The 25777-nt window shown below is 34.1% G+C and overlaps 3 protein-coding genes across 4 annotated transcripts; 1 reads left to right on the top strand and 2 right to left on the bottom strand.

Moving 5' to 3' along the window:
* Positions 1–2574: 2574 nt before the first annotated feature.
* Positions 2575–9341, bottom strand: LOC144840691 (mRNA-capping enzyme-like). The gene is made up of 15 exons (XM_078696647.1): positions 9206–9341; positions 8565–8778; positions 8045–8209; positions 7462–7601; positions 7171–7256; positions 6479–6576; positions 6032–6133; positions 5772–5904; positions 5416–5487; positions 4971–5135; positions 4645–4725; positions 4349–4449; positions 4043–4109; positions 3472–3595; positions 2575–2915 (listed from the first exon to the last, which is right to left on the bottom strand). Exons 1-15 carry the CDS (start codon positions 9261–9263, stop codon positions 2737–2739), a joined length of 1785 nt encoding a protein of 594 aa, XP_078552773.1. The 5' UTR covers positions 9264–9341; the 3' UTR covers positions 2575–2736.
* Positions 9342–9479: 138 nt separating this feature from the next.
* LOC144840689 (X-ray repair cross-complementing protein 5-like) lies at positions 9480–20543 on the top strand. 2 transcript variants are annotated; one of them, XM_078696643.1, is made up of 19 exons: positions 9480–9571; positions 10725–10838; positions 10972–11152; positions 11726–11897; positions 12296–12472; positions 12912–13026; positions 14641–14782; positions 14910–15022; positions 15362–15562; positions 15885–15975; positions 16289–16346; positions 16719–16788; positions 17433–17629; positions 17755–17854; positions 18462–18534; positions 18730–18939; positions 19722–19789; positions 19886–19957; positions 20345–20543. In XM_078696643.1, the coding sequence occupies exons 1-19, from the start codon at positions 9560–9562 to the stop codon at positions 20357–20359; spliced, it is 2181 nt and encodes a 726-aa protein (XP_078552769.1). In that variant the 5' UTR covers positions 9480–9559; the 3' UTR covers positions 20360–20543. The 2 variants fall into 2 exon arrangements, with proteins under 2 accessions (XP_078552769.1, XP_078552770.1); XM_078696644.1 differs by lacking the exon at positions 9480–9571 and adding an exon at positions 9812–9833.
* A 659-nt stretch (positions 20544–21202) lies between these two features.
* On the bottom strand, positions 21203–24967 carry LOC144840703 (uncharacterized). Its single transcript, XM_078696668.1, has 4 exons — positions 24242–24967; positions 23166–23348; positions 22503–22931; positions 21203–21883 (listed from the first exon to the last, which is right to left on the bottom strand). Exons 1-4 carry the CDS (start codon positions 24905–24907, stop codon positions 21827–21829), a joined length of 1335 nt encoding a protein of 444 aa, XP_078552794.1. The 5' UTR covers positions 24908–24967; the 3' UTR covers positions 21203–21826.
* Between the last annotated feature and the right edge of the window lie 810 nt (positions 24968–25777).

The raw sequence follows: 25777 nt of genomic DNA, 5'->3' as shown, positions 1-25777 counted from the left end.
AAAATACCAGAGAGTGTACTGTAACTATCATTCGCGAGAAGAAACTAATAAACAAGATATTCTAAAGAAGTTACAGTTAAAAGTACAACTTATGGATAAAGCAAGTAACATATCTTATGAATACATAGTAATACACTGGGAGATCAACACTAGTCACCCTAAATGGTCTGCATTTATGTTTAAATCTAGCTGCTTATCTGCCATCAGAATAACCTTCGATCAACCAATGTGACGTAAAGTAATGCAAATAGTTAGAGAAAGAAAACTGCCATTTGTCGTCAAACTCGAAAGATTCTTAAGAGCTTTCTGGGAAAGTCAAAAAGATATCAAGAACATTTAAGCTGTGGCTGTATCATTAGATGGTATAACTTTTTAGGCATGATTGTGCAATTGGGAGCTCCAGGTTCAGATATAGCATCTACAGTATGCTTTCATATTTGCAGCAGCTGGTCATGGCCAAAATGCCAAAAGTGGAAGGCTATATCTGGAAATGCTGAAAGACAAATTTCAAGATACATAAGGTTTTCTCTATTGTGAGAGTGTCTGAAAACTGATTCTTCACCATTATAACACGTTGCATGATATCCATTCTTTTGGAACATCTTGTATTGTATGCATATGGAAATTTGTCTTTTAGGCATATTGGCCATCATAGTCAATTTTCCTATACTGTGTCTACATCTGGAGACAAAATGGTACATCCTCATCTCGTGTCATCATTATATGATACATAGCTTCATCCTCTTAGAGCTTTAAAATTTACAGCTCTCTTTAAAGTAGGTTATGCACAACTTCAAAACCTCAACCCACCATTATGTCCAATATAACCAAGAAAGCTCCTGAAAAGATAAACTCCTCCATGTTTGATTATTATGACTGATAGATAAGCAGCTAGATATACGTTTTCAGAGTGGCTGTACCATTGTATAAACTGTTGACATGTTAATTGGATAAAAAAGAATGATCGGCATAAACTATCGTCGATTTGTCCAGTTATCGCATTATACCTACATGCATAAATCCAGACCAGTTATGAAATATCATTAAAATTACAAGAAATATTAACACCCAATTATTTTACTGGGCCTTTGGTCCATGAAATACTTTTCTCAGATGACGTTTTATAGTCGCAGTTTCTTAACGATCCTATTCTCATAATGTTACTTTTTTCATAATTAATTCTGAGTCCAGAATATATAGAAAATTCATCCAGTATATCTATAATCGGTTTAATTGAGTTTTGGTGTTTGAGAAAAAACACAGTGTCATCTGCAAATTGGCTAATTCTTATGTCTACATTATGGTGAAGTAGTGTTAGTCCCCAGTGTATTAGGTAACCATCCATTCAGTCACATAAGATATGTTGCTTTAAATTGCTTTACTTGCTTTATCTATAATGTATCTGATTGGAATATGCTTAACTAAAGTTGGCCATGCTTCTCTTTAGGATTTGGAAAATATCTTAAAATGTCGTCTAACAAACTTTTTTAGAATATTTTATTTTTAGGTTCTTCACGCGAATGATATAGTTACAGTACATCGCTGAGATCTTCTTGAGTACAGTATCTCCTGGGGTATCTCCTCCATAATCATTGTGGTTCTCATATATTATCACCAACATATTGACTTATTCTCGTCATCACTTTCCAACTGTATTTCAAAAGCTGAATTTTGTTTTTATTCTGTAACCTTCAAAACATAGGCTTAGCAAAATCATAATCATAGTAGCTCATAAATTAGCAAAAACCTGTAGCTTATGGCCACCATTTTGACAATCAAAATGGTGGCCATTGAGTGAACTTCAAAAAGCTGTATTTAGATTTCTTGACCCTCAAAACATAAACATTGCCACCAAAATCACTTCCATGCACGATGTAGAAGCTGAGGTACGAGGACAAATCTGTAAATTTTATGGCAGCCATTTTGAAAACAAAATGGCGGGCATTAGGTGAACATTAAGATACTATATTTGAATTCCTTGACCTTCAAAACATATACTTTTCTACCAAAATTACGTTCATATGATGTAGAAGCTGAGATATGAGGAAAAATCTGTAAATTTTATAGCAGCCATTTTGATTTTCAAAATGGCGGCCATTGGGTGAAATTCAAATTAATGCTGTATTTGGATTCCTTGACCGTCAAAACCTACATTTTGCCACCAAAATCATGTCTATACATGATATAGAAGCTGAGATAAGCACAAATCTGTATTTTAAGGCGGCCATTTTGAAAAAAACAAGATGGCGGTCATTGAGTGAACTTCAAAATGCTGTATTTAGATTCCTTGACCCTCAAAACATACATTTTGCCACCAAAATCATTTCCATGCATGATGTAGAAGAGGAGATATGAGCAAAAACCTGTATTTTACGGCGGCCATTTTGAAAATCCAAAATGGCGGCTTTCCCCAGGCCAGATGAGCTGGAACTTTTTTTTGGTGGATATATAGACCCCATATGACACAAATCAGTTGAGAAACACTTGTTTCTAATTTTTTCCCAGAGAAAGTGTAAAATGGGGATACTAATTAACAATACTCTGTACATACAAAAGTAATCATTTCTTCGAACGTAAACACACACACATCACAGTTTAATATTTCATCATCTCAAAGAGCAAATTTTAAAATATTCATGTACTGTACCGGTATTGTAAATAAAATTGATATAAATACTAGAAGAAAATGTAAATATTACATAAAAGTTTTTATCGTAATCTGAAAACAGACCGATTTCACCGTCGCTGTGGAACCGGCGGTGGAGGCATGAGTCCGTGGTCACCTGAAAGTCCGCTAGGTCCGGGTCTTGACATTGGTTGCGTTGTTTGTTTTATGTGTGGTCTTAAGGCTTCGTGCTCAAGAAAATGTAATAAGTACGCCTGCGTGAGTGGTTCGCAAATTGTTTGGCAAACATCTAAGTATAGAAATTACTAAAGATTAAAAACTTGAATGTCAATGTATGGAGTAGAGCCAATTTCCTTTACTTATGTAATTGGCCTTTTATATGTCAATCATGAATCAGGTCTATAGCTGATTTACTGTATTGTATCTCCACATTTGGCATTATTCTGTAATACAGTATCATATGTGCTGCCTGTATTATGGTACAGTTAGGTTAAAGCCCAGATACAAACATCACAGAATTTGCCTATGATACTGGATAAATTAAACATAGAGTTAGCGAGTATCAGCTTGCATCAATAAACTTGTATTGATACAGAGCCATATATCTAAAAATTTAGTCCAACTGAAAAATAGTTTGAGAACATTGGCATATAAAAACATTATTTTAAATGTAATATTAGAATATTTAAACAAAACGTTAAAAATTAGAAAACTGAACTAAGAAACATACACACAAAAGAAAGTAAATCACAATTATCAAAATACTATTTCTTAATCCTCCTTTTGTCATGCTCAATGTAATGTCAAAGTTCATTTAATGTCAAAGTTAATTTATTTATGCTTACTCATTGCTGTCTTGTATGCATTAGGAAAGCTTTTATCTGTCCTTTCTCTCATAAATACCCATTTGTTATTTTCAAATGTACACTCAATTATTTTGTTGTCGTACTTCTTCAAATCTTTAGTTACCTGTCAAAAAAGAAATTAAACAAAGGTGTTATTGTTGAACATATGTCACAGTACAGTAATATTGAATGGTCCTCATTGACATGATAACTTATATGAGATTTGTTTTGTATGTATAAATCATTTTAAATAATAGGAGTTAAGTCGAAAAACCATTCTTCATGTGCTCAGAACAGTGGTGTAATTGTGAGAACTCACTGGCTAATCCCAGGGGCTCCAGAGCTTAAGATGCCCCAATGCAACTACCCAGCTTGTGGTCCCTAGAAGCCCCTGTATTATGCAACTGGCTCAGAAACATATGTCTGTCCACAGAATGACAGACAAAACATGCAAAAACAAAATATTGACATTTTCTAAGGCAATTATTTTCATGAGGACTACTGAAATTAATTATAGCAAGTTGAGAACTCGGAGTAAAATATTGTATATATAGTTTAACAAGTGTCTCACCTTGATTTCAGCGAATGGTGGACGATAATGTCCAACGTGTAGAAACCCTTTAGTTTCTGGAAGCATCCTAAAAAATACATACAAATTAGCTTATATTTGTTGCCAATATGTTAACAATGGGGATTGACACAGGTGGACCCAAGGGGGGCCTGGCCCATTTCCAATCCCGCTTTCCCCCTCCACCAATCCTAACCCACATTTTGAAAAATACAATGATGCAAAAGATAACGTTATGTATTAATTTCAGCACTTCATATTACAACTTCTTAGGCCCTCCAGATTTTTTTAAAAAGAGTGATAACTTACCCTGGACTTGTTACCCGTTGTATTTTTAACTTAAAATCAACAGAGTTCATGTCTGGTGGTTTCCACTTTAAAACGCTATCATTTCGACCTGGGGAATATTTCTACAAAAAAGGGTCAATAAGACAATGATTTGAGACAAAATAATATGCAGCTCAAATGTGACAAAATTGTTGATAATTGGGGTGGATGAGAGGCATGGTGATGTATAAATTAGACATTTCTACTACAGTACCGTACTGTACTCCAGTACTTTAAATAGAGGGCGGTAGATATGTTATTATTGTAGACATACTTACATCTTTAAATGGCTGGAAAATAAGCCCATCGGTTTCATGACCTAAAGTACTTGCTTGTGAAAAATTATCTCCTTCTAAAATCTAAACAAATATAGAAGTGAAAACAGAATGTTATAATTAAAATGTAAATACAAGTGACAGGATACAGTACTCAAAGGGCAGCTATTTTTATTCCATACTCATTCATTCCACATGACTTAAATAGGTGGTACTGTAACAAGGGGTTATAGGTGGGAAGGGAGCTAGGCCTACAATAATTTCCACTGCTAGTCTCTAGTTCAAAAAGAGTACTTCAGCTGTAGTAGATCATATTAAGTTGCCCTTACCTTTCTAGCCCCTACCAGATCCCAAAATGGCTTAGCCCTAATACTGAATGGTTCGTTTGTGCGATCTATTTGTCCACTTTCAATGTGCTGCTTCCGGACTTGAATTATTTCTTTATCGATGCATAGCAACCTTCGACCAAAGTCACAATCACCCACTGGCTGACCCTGTAGAAATTGTTGAAGTTGTCATATAAATTTGGATAAAATATTAAAACTTTAGGTTTTTTATGTATCAAACAAGCAAATTAACAAATTATGCACAATTTTGAAATAAAATTGCCTCCATTTATTGCTGTAAGAATAAGTCATACGATTTGAACATGTGACCTTTCATATTAGTATCATACTGATAGACCACAAAGCCATATTTTACCTTGATCTGTATATAGCTATATAAAATATAAAAATTGAACAAAATACAACTTTTATAAATATAAATGCTTACCTCAAATTTAATAACATCATAAATTAAATATCTAGGCGTTGATACACCTGCTACAGTATCTATTATCATCTCCTAGAATAAAAAAAGAGATTAAAATTACAAGCATCATTTATTACATTCAATGAATAACTTAGTAATTGATTTAGCTTTTTGTTTATTTTTTTATTTTGCATCTCTTCTGAGTTCCAGCCACTGATAGCCACAGCATTGTAATTTTTTTCAGTAATTTGCCTTTGAATTTATATTATATATGTATTTTATAAAGATACAGAAATTGTACGAAATTGTTTGTTGAAGATTAATAGGGGTTATACTGTATATTAATCATTATTTACATTATAGAAAAAAAATAATACCCCATCTAGTAATGTGTTACTAATATGGCCATCTTCTTTCCTCTTTGGAAATGTCAGTTGAGGCAAAGTAAACACGGTGTTGTCACGATCAAACATATATACACGTTCTTTGCCATCAATTAGCATCATATACCTAGAAACAAGAATAAGTGTTCTAACTAATCTAAGTCATTTCAACTAAACGATATAATAAACTTGATAATTTGTCATCTAAAATAACTTTGTACATGCAAAATGTAATTTTTTAATATTTATTTTACCTAACACCATCAGCCTTCCAACTAACTTTATATAAATTTTCCCGTAAAAATTGCAGATTTTTCATGTCCATCGACACCGGCTGACTTCCTGGAAACTCTTGACTAAAAGATGAAAATCAAATATTTAGTGAACGAGGAAAAAACAAATCTGGAAAAGAATTACAGTGCTGCCTTCAAACCCAGGTAAGTCGTAGGCCGATTTATTTTTAATAAACTGGGATTTGTACACAGTTTACACTGCAGTAATTGTATAATTCAGTTTTCATTTGTTGGTTTGTTTTATAAGTTACAATAAAATGGCAGATTCAGGACAACACAATTAATCCTTATACTGGACATCACCCACGTTAGTCATTTAGAAGAGACATAATATGAACCTTATTAAAAAACCGATCTCCCTTAATTAGATTGCTATGGTTTTGAAGGGCAGCATACATGTAAACTCACCGACGCCAACCACACATGTGGTTTATTTTTGTTCTCAGCCTATTTACTACAACATAATCAGTGACTATACTGACACCAACAACATCACCATCCATAAACTTTAATGGAAGAAAAGAAGCAATATAACATAAATTAATTAATAGATAATGGGCGTTTTATCATAGTAAATCCCCTACATAGACGAGCGGTAACGATAAGCAGAAAACCGCGTAGCTTGTCCCACCTTTCCACTCCGTGTGTGTAAATGGACACAAGAAATAACATCTATATTTTTATTACCGCTAGTCGGTGTAAATTGGTCTTTTGGGCTCAACCGAGTGGCGCCTTAATTAATTGGCAATTTGCCTAAATTGAGAATTAGTCTGTTTAAGCATTCAGTGGAAATCTACTGTATTTTTTTTGTAAGTTTCCAGGCTTCAAGGGTTACTTTGTGTCAAGCAGTATGTATGTTGAAAATCTAATGCTCTTTCTACACTATCAAACTTTATGTGACAAAACAATATGTGCCCATATATAGACATGATGATGTCATATCACTACCATATTTGGGCACATCACACTTTTTGTGTCAAACTAATTTGATAGTGTAGACAGAGTCTACAGTGAGGGGCTAGTAACAATAGAGTGTGCCTTAACATATGTAGGTACAGTAGGTGCAGCAGGACAATCAAACTTGAGAAGGTTTTTTTTACCTGTTTTGGTCCAGCATCCAGTCTGGCTCTCTTATGAGGCCTCTCATCACTATTATTGGATTCATCATCATCCACAGCATTACCTTCTATAAATAGACAAACATAATATAACTTAATGTGTTTATTTATAAAGGTTTTAATGATTGTTTTCTATCTTACAACATTTGGTTATCTCAATTGTTCATTGTATATATTCCAATGTAGACCAACAAAAATGCTTCTGTATGCAATATAAACTTAAGTTATAGAGCTGTGTGACAAATGCAGAGGTGACTGTATTAATGAACGAACCTAAGCACCAACTAGGAAGAGGAGGAGCTGGTGGTGCATCCTCTTTTTCACCATAACGTTCAAACAACTCTACAATATAATGCCCTTTGTATATGCCAGGTGGCCTTATATTTGCAAAAACACCAACTGCAGCATCAATACTGAAAAAAAAATAAAAAATATGATTCATTCTCCAAATTACCATTTTTAACTTTAATATATTATGTTAATCTTAGATTTTCTAAAGAGAGGTGGCTTATGGCAAGCAAATGGCAAATAAAAAATAGGCCTTATAGTTAAAAAAAAGCAATCTACTGTAACAACAGGACACTGAGCTCGCCTTGCCAAGATAGGAACAGTCCTTTGATCTTATGTCTGGCTGCGATAAATACCAACAGTAAACTATGTACATATTATCTGAGACACGCAATGCTTGTCAAGGGGACTGAGCATGTCACAGCCACAGATAAACCCATTAATCTCCGGAGCTTAGCATCCTGTTTCCTTGGTTAAAAATACCTCTGAGGTGCAGGTGTACATTATCATTGCTTGAGGATAAACCATGCATGCATGTTTGCATTATATTACATGATAAAAGCATTACCTCCAATCCATCATTTCTACTAAATATGCCGAGATAAGAAAACCACTGCGGTTGAAACCATGAGTGCAATGAACACCAATTAACTCATCTGGGTTTTTACTAACAAAGCTTGAACAGAGTTGAATGAATGCATTAGTTTGATCCAAGTTTGGTGCTTCTCCATGCCTGAAAAAAAAAAAAACAATATTACCAGGAGTTGATCCTGGATTTTTGTAAACATAATATATTGCCGTCATAAATAGATATCATAGTCATATTAGCTGCAACTGATTACCTATTTTTAAATTAAGAATCTGTTAGACAACTACTGGCTAACAAGTGATTGGAAAGTACCTCTGGGCTGAACATACATGTTTTATTATTATTTACAAGAGTATGTTTTGGACAGATGTTCAAAAAGAGAAGTCTATTTTACAAAAGTAGGTAAAACCTGCGAGGCAAGGTGCAACATATTATAAATTAATTGTAAACAAAGTTACATTTGGCAATTCTCCACAAAAATAAATAAAGAAAAGTATACCCTCTGCACTGGAGTTTAACATGTTTAACATCTTTATCTTCAAATTCCTGTTTGTCGTAGAATCTTGTAGTGTTAGTCAAATCAATCACAATTCCCATCTTCATCTTCATGCTACTCAGGTATGTAAAAAGCATTGATGGTTGAAATCGGTTTTCTTCGGGTACTTGACTATCATAACGACTGCTTAATGGCGTTTTAAAAACCAGAAATTTTCCTAAAATAAAACATAAATATTTTGCTGATAGTTACTAATAATAGGCTAGGAATAGGATGGTTGTAATTTAAATCTGTATTATTATTTTTGCTTTTTTTAAATAAATTAATAAAAGAATTAATATATCTGCTCAGTGGCAGTAGCCGAATTGTTGTTTTACAGCTAGCTATATTATCCGGATTCCCTATTATCCTACTACCGGATCCCCCTACTACCTAGGCTAGGCCCAGTATTGCAGCTAGGCTGGCCATTTCAACTCAACTGCCACACTGACTTCACTACTGCTGAGCAAAGGGGCTGCCTGCCTACTCTCTCTGCAACAAGCCTAGGCATGCAGCAGGCTAGCTTAGCTAGGCTTACCTTAGTCTATTTATAGACTATATGACTAGGCCTAGACCTAGAATTTCAAGCTAAATCAATAACAAACCTGCAATAACTTGTCCTCCCTTTCGGGGACAGTGTAGCCACCTGTCGGGTACGGCCATTATGTTGTTTAAACTAATGAAAAAAACACTTTTGAATTTTGAAAAAACATCGCGTATCAACAAAAACGTACTTTTTGTATTGACATAAATTGGAAGTGTAACCTTTAACCTTACACTACGAGGACCCAGAAGTACATTTTTTAACTGGTAGCCTGTACATGTTTTTTTCTTAGTTAAAAAGTAATTTATTCTGGGCCTTCGTAAATTGTATTTACATGTGTTTTTTTAAAGAAAAAACCGCTCGCGGGATGTTGTTTGAAGTTATTTTGATTTAGAAGCTGAAGAAAATCCAAAGAATGGCTGGAAAGGTAAATAAATTGGCATATTTATGTTGGAATGTTTACATTTGTGCTTTGTTTTTAACCTGTGTAGTTAATATTGGAGGTTGAATAATCATTGACATTGGCTAGGCTAGCCTGAGTTTAGGCCTGCCTGGGCGAGCTAGCTAGGAGGTAGAGGGGACCGTAAGTGGTAGTCTAGGCTAGTTTAAGTTCCTTAAGAATTCGTTCCTGAAGACCCTAGCTAGGCCCTAGGCAGGCCTAGGCTTTATCGAGCTTGCTTTAACTTTAGGTTTTTATTTTGAAATTTGTGGATAATATTCTGATAATATGCCTAGGGCGGCCTATTATTATTAGTAACTAGGCCTAGTAGGCCTATAGGCCCTTAAAGACCCCTTCCCTGCAATTTTGGACGTTTTTTGGAAAATAATACATATATATCACTTTAAAAACATTAAACCATGTCATTCCTTGTCTTAAATGTACGTTTTATGGTAAATTATGATAAAAAGTGAGAAACAATGCACTACCTAAGTAGCTAGCGGCGATCGACCTCTCGTGGACGGTCTTAGGCCTAGCCTAGCTAGGCTTAGTTTTGTAGGCCTAGCTGGTAAACATCGGTAACGTACGAACATCGTACGCTAGCTATATACCTAGCCTGACGTTGTATAGTTGCTGCATTAATTGTCTTTCTATTTTTGCCAGACTCCATTGATACAAATTGGGGAAAACCTGGTATTTTCGCTGAAAAGTTAGGAGTCTTCCATTTGTTTTGGCCTCACGATCGATCGAAAAGTGGGCGAATTACAGGTGAAAAACAAAAATATCAATCCGCGCGCAATGCATGTTGGGATTTATAGCGGGCCGCTATAATTATTAGAATCGACTTATTTTTCACATTTTAACCGTTTAAAGACGAAAAAAGTTATCGCAATAGGACCATATAGTATTATTTTTACATTAAATATAGTTTGTGATCTTAAATTAGATCTAAAAAACGTAGGGAAGGGGGCTTTAACTAATAGGCCTAATATTAATTTTAAATCATAAATAATTATATAATAATAATTAATATACAAATTTAAATAGGCCTAGGCTACTGTAGGCTGCTAGGTCTAGTAGGAAGTAGGCATACTTTACTCATGGAGGTAGGCCCTATCTATGATTGTGTTTTGTTTTTAAGTGTGGAATAGTGATCTGTCTAGATGTTGGGCCTACAATGGACCAAGCTCCCGCAAACCATGAAAGTTCTCTGGACACAGCACGCACTGCAGTATCAACACTACTTCAAAGAAAAGTAAGTACAATAAACAATAAAATTCAACAGTTCCACATAAAGATTATATACTTAACAACCACTTGTTTTACTTTACATGATTAACATTAACAATATAATTGTGTTTATTTTGCAAATATTAATCTAATACCAGGTATTTGCTGAGTCTAAAGATGAGGTTGCCTTGATTTTGTTTGGTACCAATGAGACAGCTAATCACATGGAGGAAAATGGTTACAATAACATCAAACAGGTTCGTCCAATGGGACCTGCTGATTTTAATCTGGTTGACTATGTAGAAAACGAGATAGTACCTGGTAACCAATCTGCTGACTGTATCCTTTTGATAATGCTTAAACTACATTATAAATTTAATAAATAAAGGAAACAAATTTGGTTCACAGATTGAAAGTGAGGCTCAGAAATGGAGAGATTTTTATTAATGAAATTATTTAATGAAATGGGTTCTTAAAATTATTTAAATAATCTTTTTTTCATTTTGTATATATTTATATTGGCTCATATTTTATAGTTTAGTTATTTTATTTTCAACCTGTTATTGGTGTTTTACACTGTTGGTTTGAAATAAAGAATAAAGAAAAAAAAAAAAAAACACTAAGAGTGTGGAGAAATAATTATTTAGAGATGGATGAGTTTTCTATAGACATGTTCGATTGTGTAAATTAGTTAGTACAGTATATTGTCTTTACAGGGCAACTAGGTGTGCCAATCATGTCCCCAAAACACTTTAAAATTAATAAATATCATATGTCCGGTTGATCGTGCTGATAGTCACTTCCGACAGACATACTATAAGCAAATGTATCTCAGTTTATTTTTGTAGAAACACTATTGTACTATGTAGCAGTATAAGTATTGTTTGAACCTTAATTATTGATTTACTGCAGTTATTGATGCATTGGTTGTAGGCTTAGATCTACTTCACAATACAGCAACCGAAAAGAAGTTTGCATCAACTCGAATATTAATGTTTAGTGACTTGGCCGCACCTTTCAGCGATGACAAGATAGATTCACTCATCAATGGCATTCAGAAGATGAAAACAGATGTGAACTTGATGTAAGATAGTTTCCAACTGAATTATAAAACCATATGTATACCAACAAATAAAATAATAAAGATGTTGCTTTTCCTTTTTTTTTTCATAAGCATACCTGTACGCAATTTAATTAAGGCACGGACACTGCAACTTATAGACATACAATTGGCACAGGCTCTCCTCAACCATAGTTCTTGTGGTAGTCTTCTCAGAAAATGATTATGGAGTCCTTTGCTACGCTTGGGTGCCTTTAAAAGAACCCAGTTCATCATCAGAACTTCATATCAGTCATGGACATGGACAGAAAGAAAGTTGTTGACTGTATTATCTACCCCTGTGTGCGTTTCAGCCATGAATCAGATTAATATCCTACATTTTGAAATTGTGTAATTACATAAAACATTACTCTATATTTCAGTGGGCCAAATTTGAATGATGATTGGCAAAACGGAGATGAAAATCAGCCTAGCACCTCAAGAGGAGGAGGAGGAAGCGGTGATGCAAATCGGAAACAAAAAACTCCCCAACAACGAGCAGGTGCTGCCCTCATGAAGCACTTCCTTCAACAGATAGATGGTGGAAGTTACGAGTTCAGGTAATTCTCCTATCCAAGCATGAGATCAAGAAGTGGGAAACTGAACAAATAATTGAAAAAGAAAAAAAATTTGGCCATTTCAATGTTGCATAAGAGTTATTCACTTTGACCAACATTTGGATGATTAAACAAAAATTACATATGTGATAAAACAGTTAAGTTAAAGATAAAAATGGTCAACCAGAAGCCAATATTCCAATGATTAAATTTAATCTGTTTTATCTTTTTTATAAGCAAAATAATCATTTTTGTAAATTCTTTTTTCAAAAGTAAATAATTTTTAATAAAACTTCAAAAATTGATAAAACTATACAAATTTTGATATTATACATCTTTAGTTTTTCATGTTTTGAGGAATAGTACATCTTTAATGAATAGTCTATAAAGACTGAGAAGATGCTTTATCTAATTTCTTATATTTTTTCATTTTTCATTGTAGTGATATTATACCAATGCTCAGCTACTTTGAGAAGCGTACTGTAAAGCCCATGGCATGGAAATGCAAACTGAATATCGGAGATAATTTAGACATAGCCTGTGCTGGTTATCTGAAGGTATGTCTATGTCCTTATGTCATAATAAGATGTCTATGTCCTAATAAGGGATGTTTATGTCCTAATAAGGGATGTCTATGTCCTAATAACATATTGTCTATGTCTTAATAAGAGATGTCTATGTGTCCAAATAAGGGATGTCTATGTCATAATAAGGGATGTATATGCGTCCTAATAAGAGATATCTACGTGTCCTAATAAGGGATGTCTATGTCCTAATAAGGGATGTCTATGTCCTAATATGAGATGTCTATGTCGTAATAAGGGATGTCTACGTGTCCTAATAAGGGATGTCTACGTGTCCTAATAAGGGATGTCTACGTGTCCTAATAAGGGATGTCTACGTGTCCTAATAAGGGATGTCTACGTGTCCTAATAAGAGATGTCTACGTGTCCTAATAAGAGATGTCTACGTGTCCTAATAAGAGATGTCTACGTGTCCTAATAAAAGATGTCCATGTGTCCTAATAAGAGATGTCCACATGTCCTAATAAGAGATGTCCACGTGTCCTAATAAGAGATGTCCATGTGTCCTAATAAGAGATGTCTATGTCCTAATAAGAGATGTCCACGTGTCCATTAATCAAAGACCAAGAATATTGTACTGTATTGTGGAACATGAAGATAAACAATTTGAAAATAGTTCAAAATGACCTATGAAGAATAAAGAACAAAACAAACAAAATGAACAAACAATTTAAAAAAAAACACATTCAAATACATAATAATCCGTGAATATAACAAAAATATATTAATCAACTTCCCACCTATTTTTTCAACATAGGAATAAGGGATGTCTTTGTGTCCTAATAAAGGGATGTCTATGTCCTAATAAGGGATGTCTATGTCCTAATAAGAGATGTCTATGTCGTAATAAGGGATGTCTACGTGTCCTAATAAGGGATGTCTATGTCCTAATAAGAGATGTCTATGTCGTAATAAGGGATGTCTACGTGTCCTAATAAGGGATGTCTACGTGTCCTAATAAGGGATGTCTACGTGTCCTAATAAGGGATGTCTACGTGTCCTAATAAGAGATGTCTACGTGTCTTAATAAGAGATGTCTACGTGTCCTAATAAGAGATGTCTACGTGTCCTAATAAGAGATGTCTACGTGTCCTAATAAGAGATGTCTACGTGTCCTAATAAAAGATGTCCATGTGTCCTAATAAGAGATGTCCACGTGTCCTAATAAGAGATGTCCACGTGTCCTAATAAGAGATGTCCATGTGTCCTAATAAGAGATGTCTATGTCCTAATAAGAGATGTCCACGTGTCCATTAATCAAAGACCAAGAATATTGTACTGTATTGTGGAACATGAAGATAAACAATTTGAAAATAGTTCTAGATAAGAAATTATATATGTAACCAAATTTATGTAAATATTCAAAATGACCTATGAAGAATAAAGAACAAAACAAACAAAATGAACAAACAATTTAAAAAAAAAACACATTCAAATACATAATAATCCGTGAATATAACAAAAATATATTAATCAACTTCCCACCTATTTTTTCAACATAGGAATACCTTTACAAATACAATATTTTCTTTATTCAAATTTTATTCCTGTTGTTGTTGTGTAAATGTTTAAAATGATAATTTTCAGTGTCAAGAAAGTAAATTGAAGAAGTCTTGGGGCATGACGTATATAAAAGGGAAAGGTAAAGAGTACAAGCCACAGCGAGTTTCATCACATCACCTTAACAATGACGAAGAAACAGAAATAGAAAAAGAAGATATTGTGGATGGTTTGTGAATGTGAAATTATTTTATAGTGTTAACATTATAGTTTGTCAGATATTTAGGGACCAAGTGATATGGATCAATCTTGAATAATACACTATTTTGAGAATTTACCTTGATGATTTCTCACAGCATATCGATATGGTTCAGATTTGATTCCAATGTCCAAAGAAGACAAAGAATCAATGGCCTATAAATCACCTGGGAAATGTTTACAGACGCTAGGCTTCACCAAAGAAGAAAATGTAAGTTTGATTTTCATTCATTTACAGTATTTATTGCCAGAAAAAAACAACATAACAAAAATGGCAATAGGAGATAAAAAAAAGGAAATTTGTAAAAAGATTTTTGCACACATTGCATGTCATACATATACTTGAGCTGGAAGAATAAAAATCAAACACATACTGGTTGTGCTTGTAAATTATTACTATATAGTATAGCATTAACAAAATTAATAATACGTGAAGCAAGTCTAATAACAAGGTACTACAGTTTTATAGACAATAACAAATACAGTAAAATAATTATATCTGTAGATGAGCAGTTAGTAATGATTATTTATTCAATTCTCTCAAATTAAGATAAAAGAACATATGCGCATGGGAAAGGGTGTTTATCAGTTCATAGCAGAACCAGGTGATCAACACGCAGCTGTTGCATTTTCTGCAATCGTTAATGCGTTATATGAAACTAAATCAGTCATCATTGTGCGACGATGTAGCACGGCCAGGAGTATGCCAACGATTGGTTACTTGGCACCACAGATCAAAGCAAACTATGAGGTAAGTGTCAATCATTTGTTAATGGAGTAATAGGATATCTATTGATAATAATTGTTTGTTAAATTGTGAATTTTAAAGTAATTTGATACTCTGATATACAACACAAGATGGTGAATTAATTAGTCGCAAAAATAATTTAATACAAATAATTTTTGTCCAAATTTTCTGGTTGGTAAAAACATCTTTACCATAAAACGAGTGTCTAGATGGTGATTAAAAAGATTGCTTGTTCATGCCAACAACATAAAGACAATAACTAGAAACTTGAGACAAGTCTAGTATCAACACATGTAATCGAATATGATTGGTTGGTTTTTTTTAGTGTTTGTGTTTCACAGAATTGCCCTATGCAGAAGACTTAAAACAATATACATTTCCATCACTGTCGTCAAATAAGAAGATACAGCCTACTGGTAAGCTTTGCATTGTCACATGCTAGTAAGCCTTCAAACCCAAGAGGGTGTTTGAGTGTTCATGAAGTGACCAGCAGTAGAAGTAATGGTACTAAATAGGACTAAATAACCTAGATCATGACAGTGATTTCCCTCTTTGTAAAGAACCCCTCCTCCCCCTATAAAAAATACTTGTTACGGACTTGACCTTCTACTGAAAAAATACGCAGACGTCTTATGCAATAGATACGCATAAAATACAACTGAACGTAATCACAATTTTATAGTTTATCAATGAATAATTATTTAGAATGAACAATATTATTATTTTTAGATGAGCAATTGGAAGCTATGGATAATCTCATAACATCAATGGATTTAATAGAAGAAGAGTATGTACAGTATTTAAATTTACAGTTAAAAAAATACATAATTATTGCTATTATTACACTACTAATAACAATCGTAAATAATAATTATTTATGTATATAAATGTGCAGAACTAAAATAGAAATTATGAACTATCTCTGGATTTTTGACAGACTATTATTATTTTATGTTAGAGATTTCCTTATTTAAAAAATCCTAGATCCGTCCCTGATGTGTTAATTTTGCTTTACTAGATTTCAGGTTGAGTTGACTGAAAATGATAGATGTTGCATAAATTATAAAAATAATAATGATATTTCATAAATAATTTAAACTATATATTCATTATATTTATTTTATTTATATTGTATGAATATTGTATTTTTTATTTTCAGAGGTGATGAAAAAGAGGAACTTTTTAAATCGCAGAAGATACTGAATCCATACCTTCAAAGAATATTCCAGGTGAGAGGTTTTTGTCACTTTGAATATTTCAGGTGAGAGGTTTTTGTCACTTTGAATATTCCAGGTGAGAGGTTTTTGTCACTTTGAATATTCCAGGTGAGAGGTTTTTGTCACTTTGAATATTCCAGGTCAGAGGTTTTTGTCACTTTGAATATTCCAGGTGAGAGGTTTTTGTCACTTTGAATATTCCAGGTGAGAGGTTTTTGTCACTTTGAATATTCCAGGTGAGAGGTTTTTGTCACTTTGAATATTCCAGGTGAGAGGTTTTTGTCACTTTGAATATTCCAGGTGAGAGGTTTTTGTCACTTGGAATATTCCAGGTGAGAGGTTTTGGTCACTCTGAAAAGGGCTTTCCCAGCACAATACAGTAACATTCTCTTTAGAATAACCAATCATGTGTATGTGCTGTGGGCTACTTGAAAATACATAAAGTAATGTTTGTATGTAAAAAAAAGTCATAAGGAAAATTGTTTGTATTAATCATGGAATTTTTGACAGTTTAATCTTTGTTATTTTAAAGAATTTATTATCTATTATTGCCTTTTAACATTTTTATATTTTGTACTTACTGCTTCTTCTTCGGTAGGTATTTTTAAGATAAATAAATGACATTGTTCAAATTTGATTTTCTCATTGTTTCTTAGTGCCTTCAACATCGTGCTTTGCATGAGAATGACCCTTTGCCAGCGCCAAGTCACATCATCAACCAAACCTTACAGCCCAACGGAGCTGTAGAGGCGAGGTGTGCTTCAGAGTTAGACAGAGTGAAGCAGGTTTTCAAATTTGAAAACATTGAGAAGGTTAAAACTATTGAAACAGGCAGTTCGTTATGGAAAAGCAAGTTAGTGTATTACTTTCATTAACTATTTTACTCTTCCCTCATAAATAAAACTCCCATTAATGCAAATGTTGCAATTATGTAAGATTGTGTGAATTAAGTATAACTTGTACATCATTTTTTTCTAGTGATGTTAAGGACAATGGTGAGCCAGCTGCTAAAGTTGCAAAGACTGACGATGCAGAGGATTTCAGTATGGCAAGCATTGCTAAAGGGGCTGTTACAAAAGTTAGTATATTTATTTTCTCCTAATTTTCAATCAATCTTAAGTTGTAAGGTATGCACCTATATATTATTTAAGCTTTGACAATGTAATTCAGAGGAAATTTTCAACATATTTAATTAATGATATCTATGAAGGCTAGATGGAGAACTCCAATAGAATCCGTTCAAAGGGTGAAATCAATCTATTGGATTGTAGCTCATGAGTTTAATTTTATCTATTCTATAAAAAAAAATGTGTTTCATCACAATATATATTTACAGCTTCTCTCTCCCCTTTGTTCTTGCTCCAGCCTTTCTGTTGTATTTCTAGATATAGCTTATAAATTAATAGTCACTGGTTGGAAGTACACACCTAATTGGTGACAGTGGCTTAGGCTGCTTTTGTGCTTTCCTGGCAGCTAGTGACTTATATTTCTTTTGCGTTGTGTTTGTTTAATTTGTTGATTTGTATTATATTTTGTAAAATGTATCTTTTGCCTGAATAAATAATAATAATAATGCTGGCTCATATTACACTGTTTTTGTAGCATACAGCTAATAGTGTCGGGAGGATAGAATATTATGTTGTAAAACTTCTCATTCAAATACTGACTGTATACTCTTGTTGTAGGTTGGAACTGTTGATCCTGTTAAAGATTTCAAAACCATTATTGCTCAGAATAAGGGCAAAGAATTTGAAAAAGGTAAATGTTTGTTTGTTCTCTATAAAGGTGAAAGGTGGGAATGAGCTGTTAGAAGCTCATTGTACTAAGGCAATCTAACAACAGGACACTGAACTTGCCTTGCCAAGAAACTCATAACAGTCCTTTGATCTTATGTCTGACTGTGCAACATTATTGTTCTGGCAATCTTCAGTAAATATTATTTTATTTTTATAGTTTGTGATGAGATGATCAAGCAAATAAATGAATTACTAAAGCAATCCTTTGGGAAAAATATCTATGGAAAAGTAATGGATTGCATCAAAGCTCTCCGGCAGGAATGTTGCATATTTGACCATTCCAACATCTTCAATGGATTCTTGAAGGATTTAAAAATTACACTTCCCACACTGTTGAAAGGAGACTTCTGGCAAGAAATTCAGAAAGGTACTGGAAAAATATTTGTTGACACAAATGGAAAAATTAATTGTTTAACATACTGATATACTGTACATTAGAACCCCTATTAAATGGACATATGGCAGCCTATGTAACAGAGTGTTCTCTTACTAGATCCTGAATAGGGGTTGACCATAGTGTTCAAATATAAATTTTCCCTTGTTTGTTTTATGAGAAAGTATCCCCAGGAGTCCCTTACTGTATATTACATATATATATACATGTCTCAATGTGGCCACAGCACTCACAGAGAGGAGCTCCCAGTGTTATCTACTTTTGGAATACTGAGTCTACTGACGTTTTTTCCTGTCCATGTGTTTATGGAACCGACAACTTAACATGGAGTGGAGTTGTGGCTTGGTGGTTATGATGCTTGATGCTACCACTCCAAGGGTCCTGGGTTCAAGTCCCGTCACATGTCAGGATTTTTTCTAAGGACAAAAATTACAACTCCACTCCCAAAGACTTGTAATAAGACTTTGTTTATGTAGAGCATCTTGTGTATATGTTTGTCTTGTGAACCTCTGAGTGGCCCTAATGATCAGCAATTGCTGGATGGATCACCCTCATTAAATATGGTAAAAAAAAAACATCCCCTTTGAAGGACAAGACAATGAATTTAAAGCATCTAGCCCGACATGAGTCAAATTCATCAATCTCTCATATTAATCTTAAATGTGTTTTAAAATAATTAAATGTGCAATTGTCTCATAATATTGAAACAACAGAATTTCAATATTTTGATAACATGTTTGTTCTCTTCTTTCTAGCTGGCGTCACACTAATAGCGAGCAGTGAATGCAGCTCAAGTTCTGTAACAAAGGATGCTGCAATTCAGGTAATTTGCTAAATTAAAATATAGAATCATCTTGGCTTTGGACAATTAGTTTCGAATCAGATTACTTTCAAACTTTTTTCTACGTTATATTTTCAGTTTCTTCAAGAACAAAAGCAAGAAAATGATGATCAGACTGCTGTTGCTCCCGAGGAAGATGAAGATGACTTGGTGAATATTACTTTTTTTCCTTATATTTGCAATATTTGTGCAGTGTTTGCATCCATTTACATCCTGGGTTCTCAATACGTGTCATGTCTGGCCTACGAGTGCATTTCACATTGTCCGCGAACACAAGAGTTGAAATATAATTACCCTACCTGTGTAACTATAATCCAGAGCAAAATAATAGTTCATACTACCCCCAAACACTAGAGGGTGCTATAAAAATGTTTGTAATATTTGTTACTACTGTGTGCACACATTGTAAACAAGAACAGGATACACAGTAGCATGTGATCATTAAATATAAAGTACTGATGTATTCTTAACTGCAAAATGTTTAACTTTGCTTATGTTTGTTTCCATTTGTTCCTAAATGCTTTTTTTTTTTTTCAGTTGGACATGATGTAATGATTTTTCAAAAGGTGTATGGGAAAATGTATAAGATTAATTTTTGAATTTGTTAATTAACTAGAAATGTGTACAGTATTACTCTTTCAGTATTCTGTATTTAGTTTAGAGATTTGATATATTTTGTATATAAATTCACTCTTATATTAAACTGTGATAATTGTACAGTTGAATAAACTGATCAACTCTACATCTACCTCAAGTTTCACTTCCTTTCGTTTGTAAGAGAAAACAAATTATTATTAATTGTTGCTTTTTGTTATTGCAGCAAAACTGCTATGCACTAAACTGTGCTATATCCGCTACACTGTGACATACATTTTCATTTGTACAAAATACAGTTGCATACTTTTTAACCCAGGGCCTACCCAGATCAGGAGACAATACCCACTCGAATAGTGTACCAAGTTCTTTTAACGTGCGCACGACCTACAGCTTTCTGTCCCATCCAAATGAGAAGGCAAATGAGAGTAAAGTATCCTGCTTAAGGATACACTCATTATGGCACAGGCAGGTTCGAATCGATCCCTTACCATTATGCCATATAACTCTATGGAAGGTCTACATAACACTTGTATGCCAAGACGGTCTCCCATCCAAATACAATTCCCGGCCCAACGTTGCTTAAACTTCACTGATCTGATGAGAACCAGTGTTTTCAATGCCAATCTCCTCATATTTTAGTAGATTGGGATGTCCACAGTTTAAAATGAAAAAATACAGTAAATTTATACATACGATTATTTTATAATTGATACACTACAATGAAACAGATGATGTATCTTTTTTTATTGCATCATTTAAATATGTTTCTATAAACATTACCAAATGTAGTTAAATTACATTTTTATTCCAAGCGCATCGAATTTTAATTTTGACTCGGTATCGAGATTGTTTTCATAGCGAATTTCAACGTACAGTACATGACTGCTGGACTACGCAGCATCTAATCTAATAGACATTCTTTGAAAGCGCAGAAACATATTGAGCATGCGCAGACCGTTTATCAGACTGTGCCGCATTATCAAACGAAACGTTTGCGATCAATTTCAATACAAAAGCTTTGCTATTATATTTATTTTGTAAAGCATGTTTTAAGCTCATACATTGTGATTAAATGGTTAAATACATTTTTAAAAAGCTATAGTTTTTAAATTACACGAACGGTTATTTCTTTAACTATACTAAACCTAAGTAACATTGCACATACTCTCCGACCATATCATTACCAACGACCAGCATTTTATCAGTAAAAGCATGTATTTTAACTAAAGGCTGACAACCCTGTTTTTAGTACGGTATACTTTCCCACCTTAGATGTCATACCATCGGTTCATGGATACACGTATATAACCTTTTCCCCTAAATGTTTTATGCCTATCAACAAAATATCTGTCGTGATTACGGCCTTTGATCAAAGAAAAATTTGTCTAGTTTTATAGATGTTTGTACGATTTTTGGTTCCCACTACGCCAGTACAATTGAACCATCTCGGAATGCGCCTTCAAAACTTTCCATTTTTACCTGAAAAGATAAACAATAGATATATGAAGACAACCTATAGTTATACATACATTGTCTTAACAGGATTAACATTTTAAAGAATTCGCACCACTTCGGTCCTATATAATTAAAGATGTATTGTCCCCCCAAAACATGAAAAATGATGATTAATTAAATCAGACATTGAATATGTTATTTTGTAGTTTAATAAAGTTAATCACTTCCATAGAAAAAAAACCAAAAAAATAATGTTTTCACTTATAAAATGACAAAATAAATGGTTAAATTCAACCAAAAATCCATTGGCTGGCAGCCAATTTGATCATTTTTTGCTTTAAATTACATTTCAATTACATTTTTTTTCCATCCAATCTTTGGTAAAAGTGGATAACCATTATGTTACATTAAAATGGAATATTCAACAAAAGAATTATTTTTTCAGGGGGACAATACATCTTTAAGTATTTTAACAATCCATTTTATTGTTTTAAAGTTATGGGTTTAATTAAACAACCCATTCTGGACAGTGCGTGTGTTGTGGTTACTTACCTGGTGACAACGATAAAGACCCAGTGGTTCCCAAAGCTGGGCACGATGAATCTGAAAAATAGAATCGTCTTTTTTGTCTATGAAAACTCACCATAATCGATTTCCTGATCAGTGCTTTCTTTGTGCCATTTTTGTTCGTCTGCGCAACTGTTGTCATGGCTCTGGACGAGAAGTAAGTAGTAATCTCCCAGTCGTCGCAGTCGCCAAACAGCTGCTTTTGGATCTCTTTATTCTCCAAAGCCCTCAAGAACTGTTCATAACATTCTTCCCCCTCTCTACCGCTGGTCGCTGTTGACACGTACGTATGTGACCCTTCGTTTAGGTACCGCCACTTAATATTCTCTAGGCCTGGTTCGTTTAAAAACCGAGGGAAATGATTTGTATAGTAGGATGGTGCCAGTCTCCATCCGCCACCTGGCCATTTAGGTCCTGCTGTTCCATACACGTTCAACACACACATGTAATCGGTGCTGGGTAAGGTGGCACATTCGTTTTGCAAGTCTTCGATCGCTACGTTGTACTGTTGAAATAATAAAGATACAATACAAGTAACTTCCGTCAGTTCATAAGTTGTGATACCTGGTGAAACCGATAAATGCCCTCACAGAGCAATGGCACCCCTCATATGAAATAGAATCGTCCAACAGTTTAATACTGTAATAACCAGTTTAATCGTTTTTTTGTCCCGTGATTTACAGATACAGAAATGTTCAAACTGAATACATTAACCGCCAATTTTAAACATTCAACTTACCTTGTGTTGTTGAGCCTGAGACATGACTGACGGAAGTGACCTCTTGTCAATAACGTCATCAAATGCTGCCACGTCAGCATCTCCATCACCGACAGTAAAAGCTGTTACTACAGTGGAGGCATCATCATCACCACCACCGGCACCACCGCCGTCCATCAAACTATCCATCAGTGTAGTTACACTCTATAAAATATATTTGATATTTCATTTATTTTGTGTTACCATAAAATACTCTGTTTAACCTGTAGGTCTATTAAATAGACATATAGGTAACTTTCGAAATTTACAGCAAGATGTTGATGTTTTATTTTGAAATATGTGAAGATATACATTCTCTGGTAAACTACTGGTAGTTTTATTATTGCTGAAGAATCTCGCTATATACATTTTTGTACGCAAGTGAGTGACTTTTACGGGATGATGCTCTAGTGTTTTTCTGCAGCCATGCTTGGGTACATTAGTGAATGAATTTCACGGATGACATCATCTTCAAGGTTTGACATGTGGCCCTGCGGCATGATTCTGTCAGTTTACGGTCAAGGTCTCTTTCAGTTTATTTCAAGGTTACGTAGTAATTGTAGCTAATTATTTTTGGAATATTAATAAATATTAACACCAGAATGATTTTTGGTTTCTGTTTCTAGTAGGCCCACTCATGCATGCTGTATATAAATTGTTTCACTTGTATTCCTTGTGAAACTACTAACACAAAAACCAGGAGAGTTGCCTTTGTGATAATGAGGACATTTTGGTTACGTATTGATATAATACATATCATTATTTTCAATAATGATTTAGTAGAACCATATCTTGATGTTTTCCTTTAATAGGCCACCATTGAAAAACTTGTTATAGTTTTATATTATCAATCGAAAGCAATTTATTCCATAAAACTAAGGATATGTACAAACATTTCATCAAAAAGTTATGGAAAGGAAACTCAAAATAAGAAAGGCTTTTTAAGTCAAGACCCCTAAAAAATCAATAAGGTATTAATAAGAAGTTATTTATAATAACAACAAAAACAAACAAAAGAACAAAAAAAAATGAAATTGTAATAAAGAGTCTCTACTTACCTGCGTGTCCGTGTCCTTATTACGATCAGACGCGTAATATGAAGAATGAATCGAAGGTGGGGCTGAAGAAGCGGGAATTGACCCATGGTCGTCTGCATGCGATTCTTCTCTAATTGTCTCCAGACCTTCTTCTTCGTCCTCCTCGCCATCTGCATCACTAAAACCATCAACATTGTTTCCAATGGAGTTCACCATCTTGTCATTAGTACCGACATCGGCTCCTGATATTGGATTTTTAATCAGAATTGTGCGTCTGGAAACCGCCTTGCCGGTGATGGAATCAACCTTCGCCAAGAACACCATGCAGAAGAAATCTTTGGTTTTTCCAAACCCTTTGATACTGCTTGCTTCTGTCGAAATGCTGTGTACTAAATTACGATACAACTTCTTCGCTTCGAACTGTGTTATGTATTTCGAGACATACATATGGACTGAGCTGGTTGATACATGCATAAATGTAACCATATCGCTGTCAAGCTTCTCGGTAAAATCTAAAGGAATCCCATTCACCAGACGTGGAAAAGTTTTATTGTAGTCATCTCCACGCATAAAAAGACCGCTTCCAGGCCGAGCATTGATCTCAATTTGGTACCGAGCCAGTTTTCGGTTTGTAGGTGGTTTCTCCTCGGATAGTTTTCGAAGGTTTGTCTTGAAGATCGGATCCATTTTGTAAAAATCTAAACATTAAAAATAAACCTCACAATATTAATTGTTGCTCTTAATTGTTTTTTTATCAATTATCCCTTCTTTACGACTGGATTAAATTTTCGTGGTACTGCTTTTCAAAATGGTCCGGTTAAGAGATTAAACGTAATTGAAGTAAAGGAAAGTTAAAATATATAAATATAGGCCTTCATAAAAGTGAAAAATGTACATAATATTTATACAAAGATCACAAGTTAATTTCTAAACGAAAAGTAGATAAAACACTTAGGCCTATATACATAGAAATGGCATGACTCCAATGGCATTTCTTTGAAAAAGTCAGCACTTTATCTATTATTCTTTCAAAACAATTGTAAGCCTACCTTCGGGAGTAAACACCAACTATTGTGTATAAAGATCCCTCTGGCCCCGGACGTAGTCCGTTACACTCGCGTCAAGTTTGAACGAATGAATGCTGCTAATGGACACTAACGCGCTATAATACGAAATGACACTCGTTTCCTTTTTTATCTCAAACCATACCCGAAAAGTAACAGACACTAACTGTTTTGTTTGTAAGCAATAACCCAAGTGATTGAAGAGTATCATCCGTATTCATGAAATCCAAAGGAATCATTCATTTGGAAAATCTCAAGGTGTTGCGATATTGTAACGGATTGCGTAGATGATGTTTTTATAGTTATCAGACGCATGGGTACATTTTGCTTGACCTTGGATCTATTGCAGGAGCATGCACCACAGAAATAAATAAATAAAGCTGGGCAAAAACACTATCGCATTATTATGCTATTCCCACCCCCCCCCCCCCCCCCCACACCCCGAAAAACACGTATTTTTACAGTTGAAACAAATCCTTATTTGAGATTTATA

This window comes from Antedon bifida, chromosome 4 (assembly GCF_963402885.1).
Source record: "Antedon bifida chromosome 4, ecAntBifi1.1, whole genome shotgun sequence".
Lineage (NCBI taxonomy): Eukaryota > Metazoa > Echinodermata > Crinoidea > Comatulida > Antedonidae > Antedon > Antedon bifida.
The sequence above is the reverse complement of the archived record's forward strand: the minus strand, read 5'-3'. Positions and strand labels throughout refer to the sequence as shown.

Coding starts and splice junctions, on each gene's coding strand:
- LOC144840703 (XM_078696668.1), bottom strand. CDS start 24,907: ATGGATCCGATCTTCAAGACAAACCTTCGAAAACTATCCGAGGAGAAA. Junction 22,932..23,165: donor CTCAGGCTCAACAACACAAG/GTAAGTTGAATG, acceptor TTATTTCAACAG/TACAACGTAGCGATCGAAGA. Junction 21,884..22,502: donor TGATCAGGAAATCGATTATG/GTGAGTTTTCAT, acceptor TTATCTTTTCAG/GTAAAAATGGAAAGTTTTGA.
- LOC144840689 (XM_078696643.1), top strand. Junction 11,898..12,295: donor AAAACAGATGTGAACTTGAT/GTAAGATAGTTT, acceptor TCTATATTTCAG/TGGGCCAAATTTGAATGATG. Junction 18,535..18,729: donor GGGCAAAGAATTTGAAAAAG/GTAAATGTTTGT, acceptor TTATTTTTATAG/TTTGTGATGAGATGATCAAG.
- LOC144840691 (XM_078696647.1), bottom strand. CDS start 9,263: ATGGCCGTACCCGACAGGTGGCTACACTGTCCCCGAAAGGGAGGACAA. Junction 5,905..6,031: donor TGGAAGGCTGATGGTGTTAG/GTAAAATAAATA, acceptor TCTTGTTTCTAG/GTATATGATGCTAATTGATG. Junction 2,916..3,471: donor TGCATACAAGACAGCAATGA/GTAAGCATAAAT, acceptor TTCTATACTTAG/ATGTTTGCCAAACAATTTGC.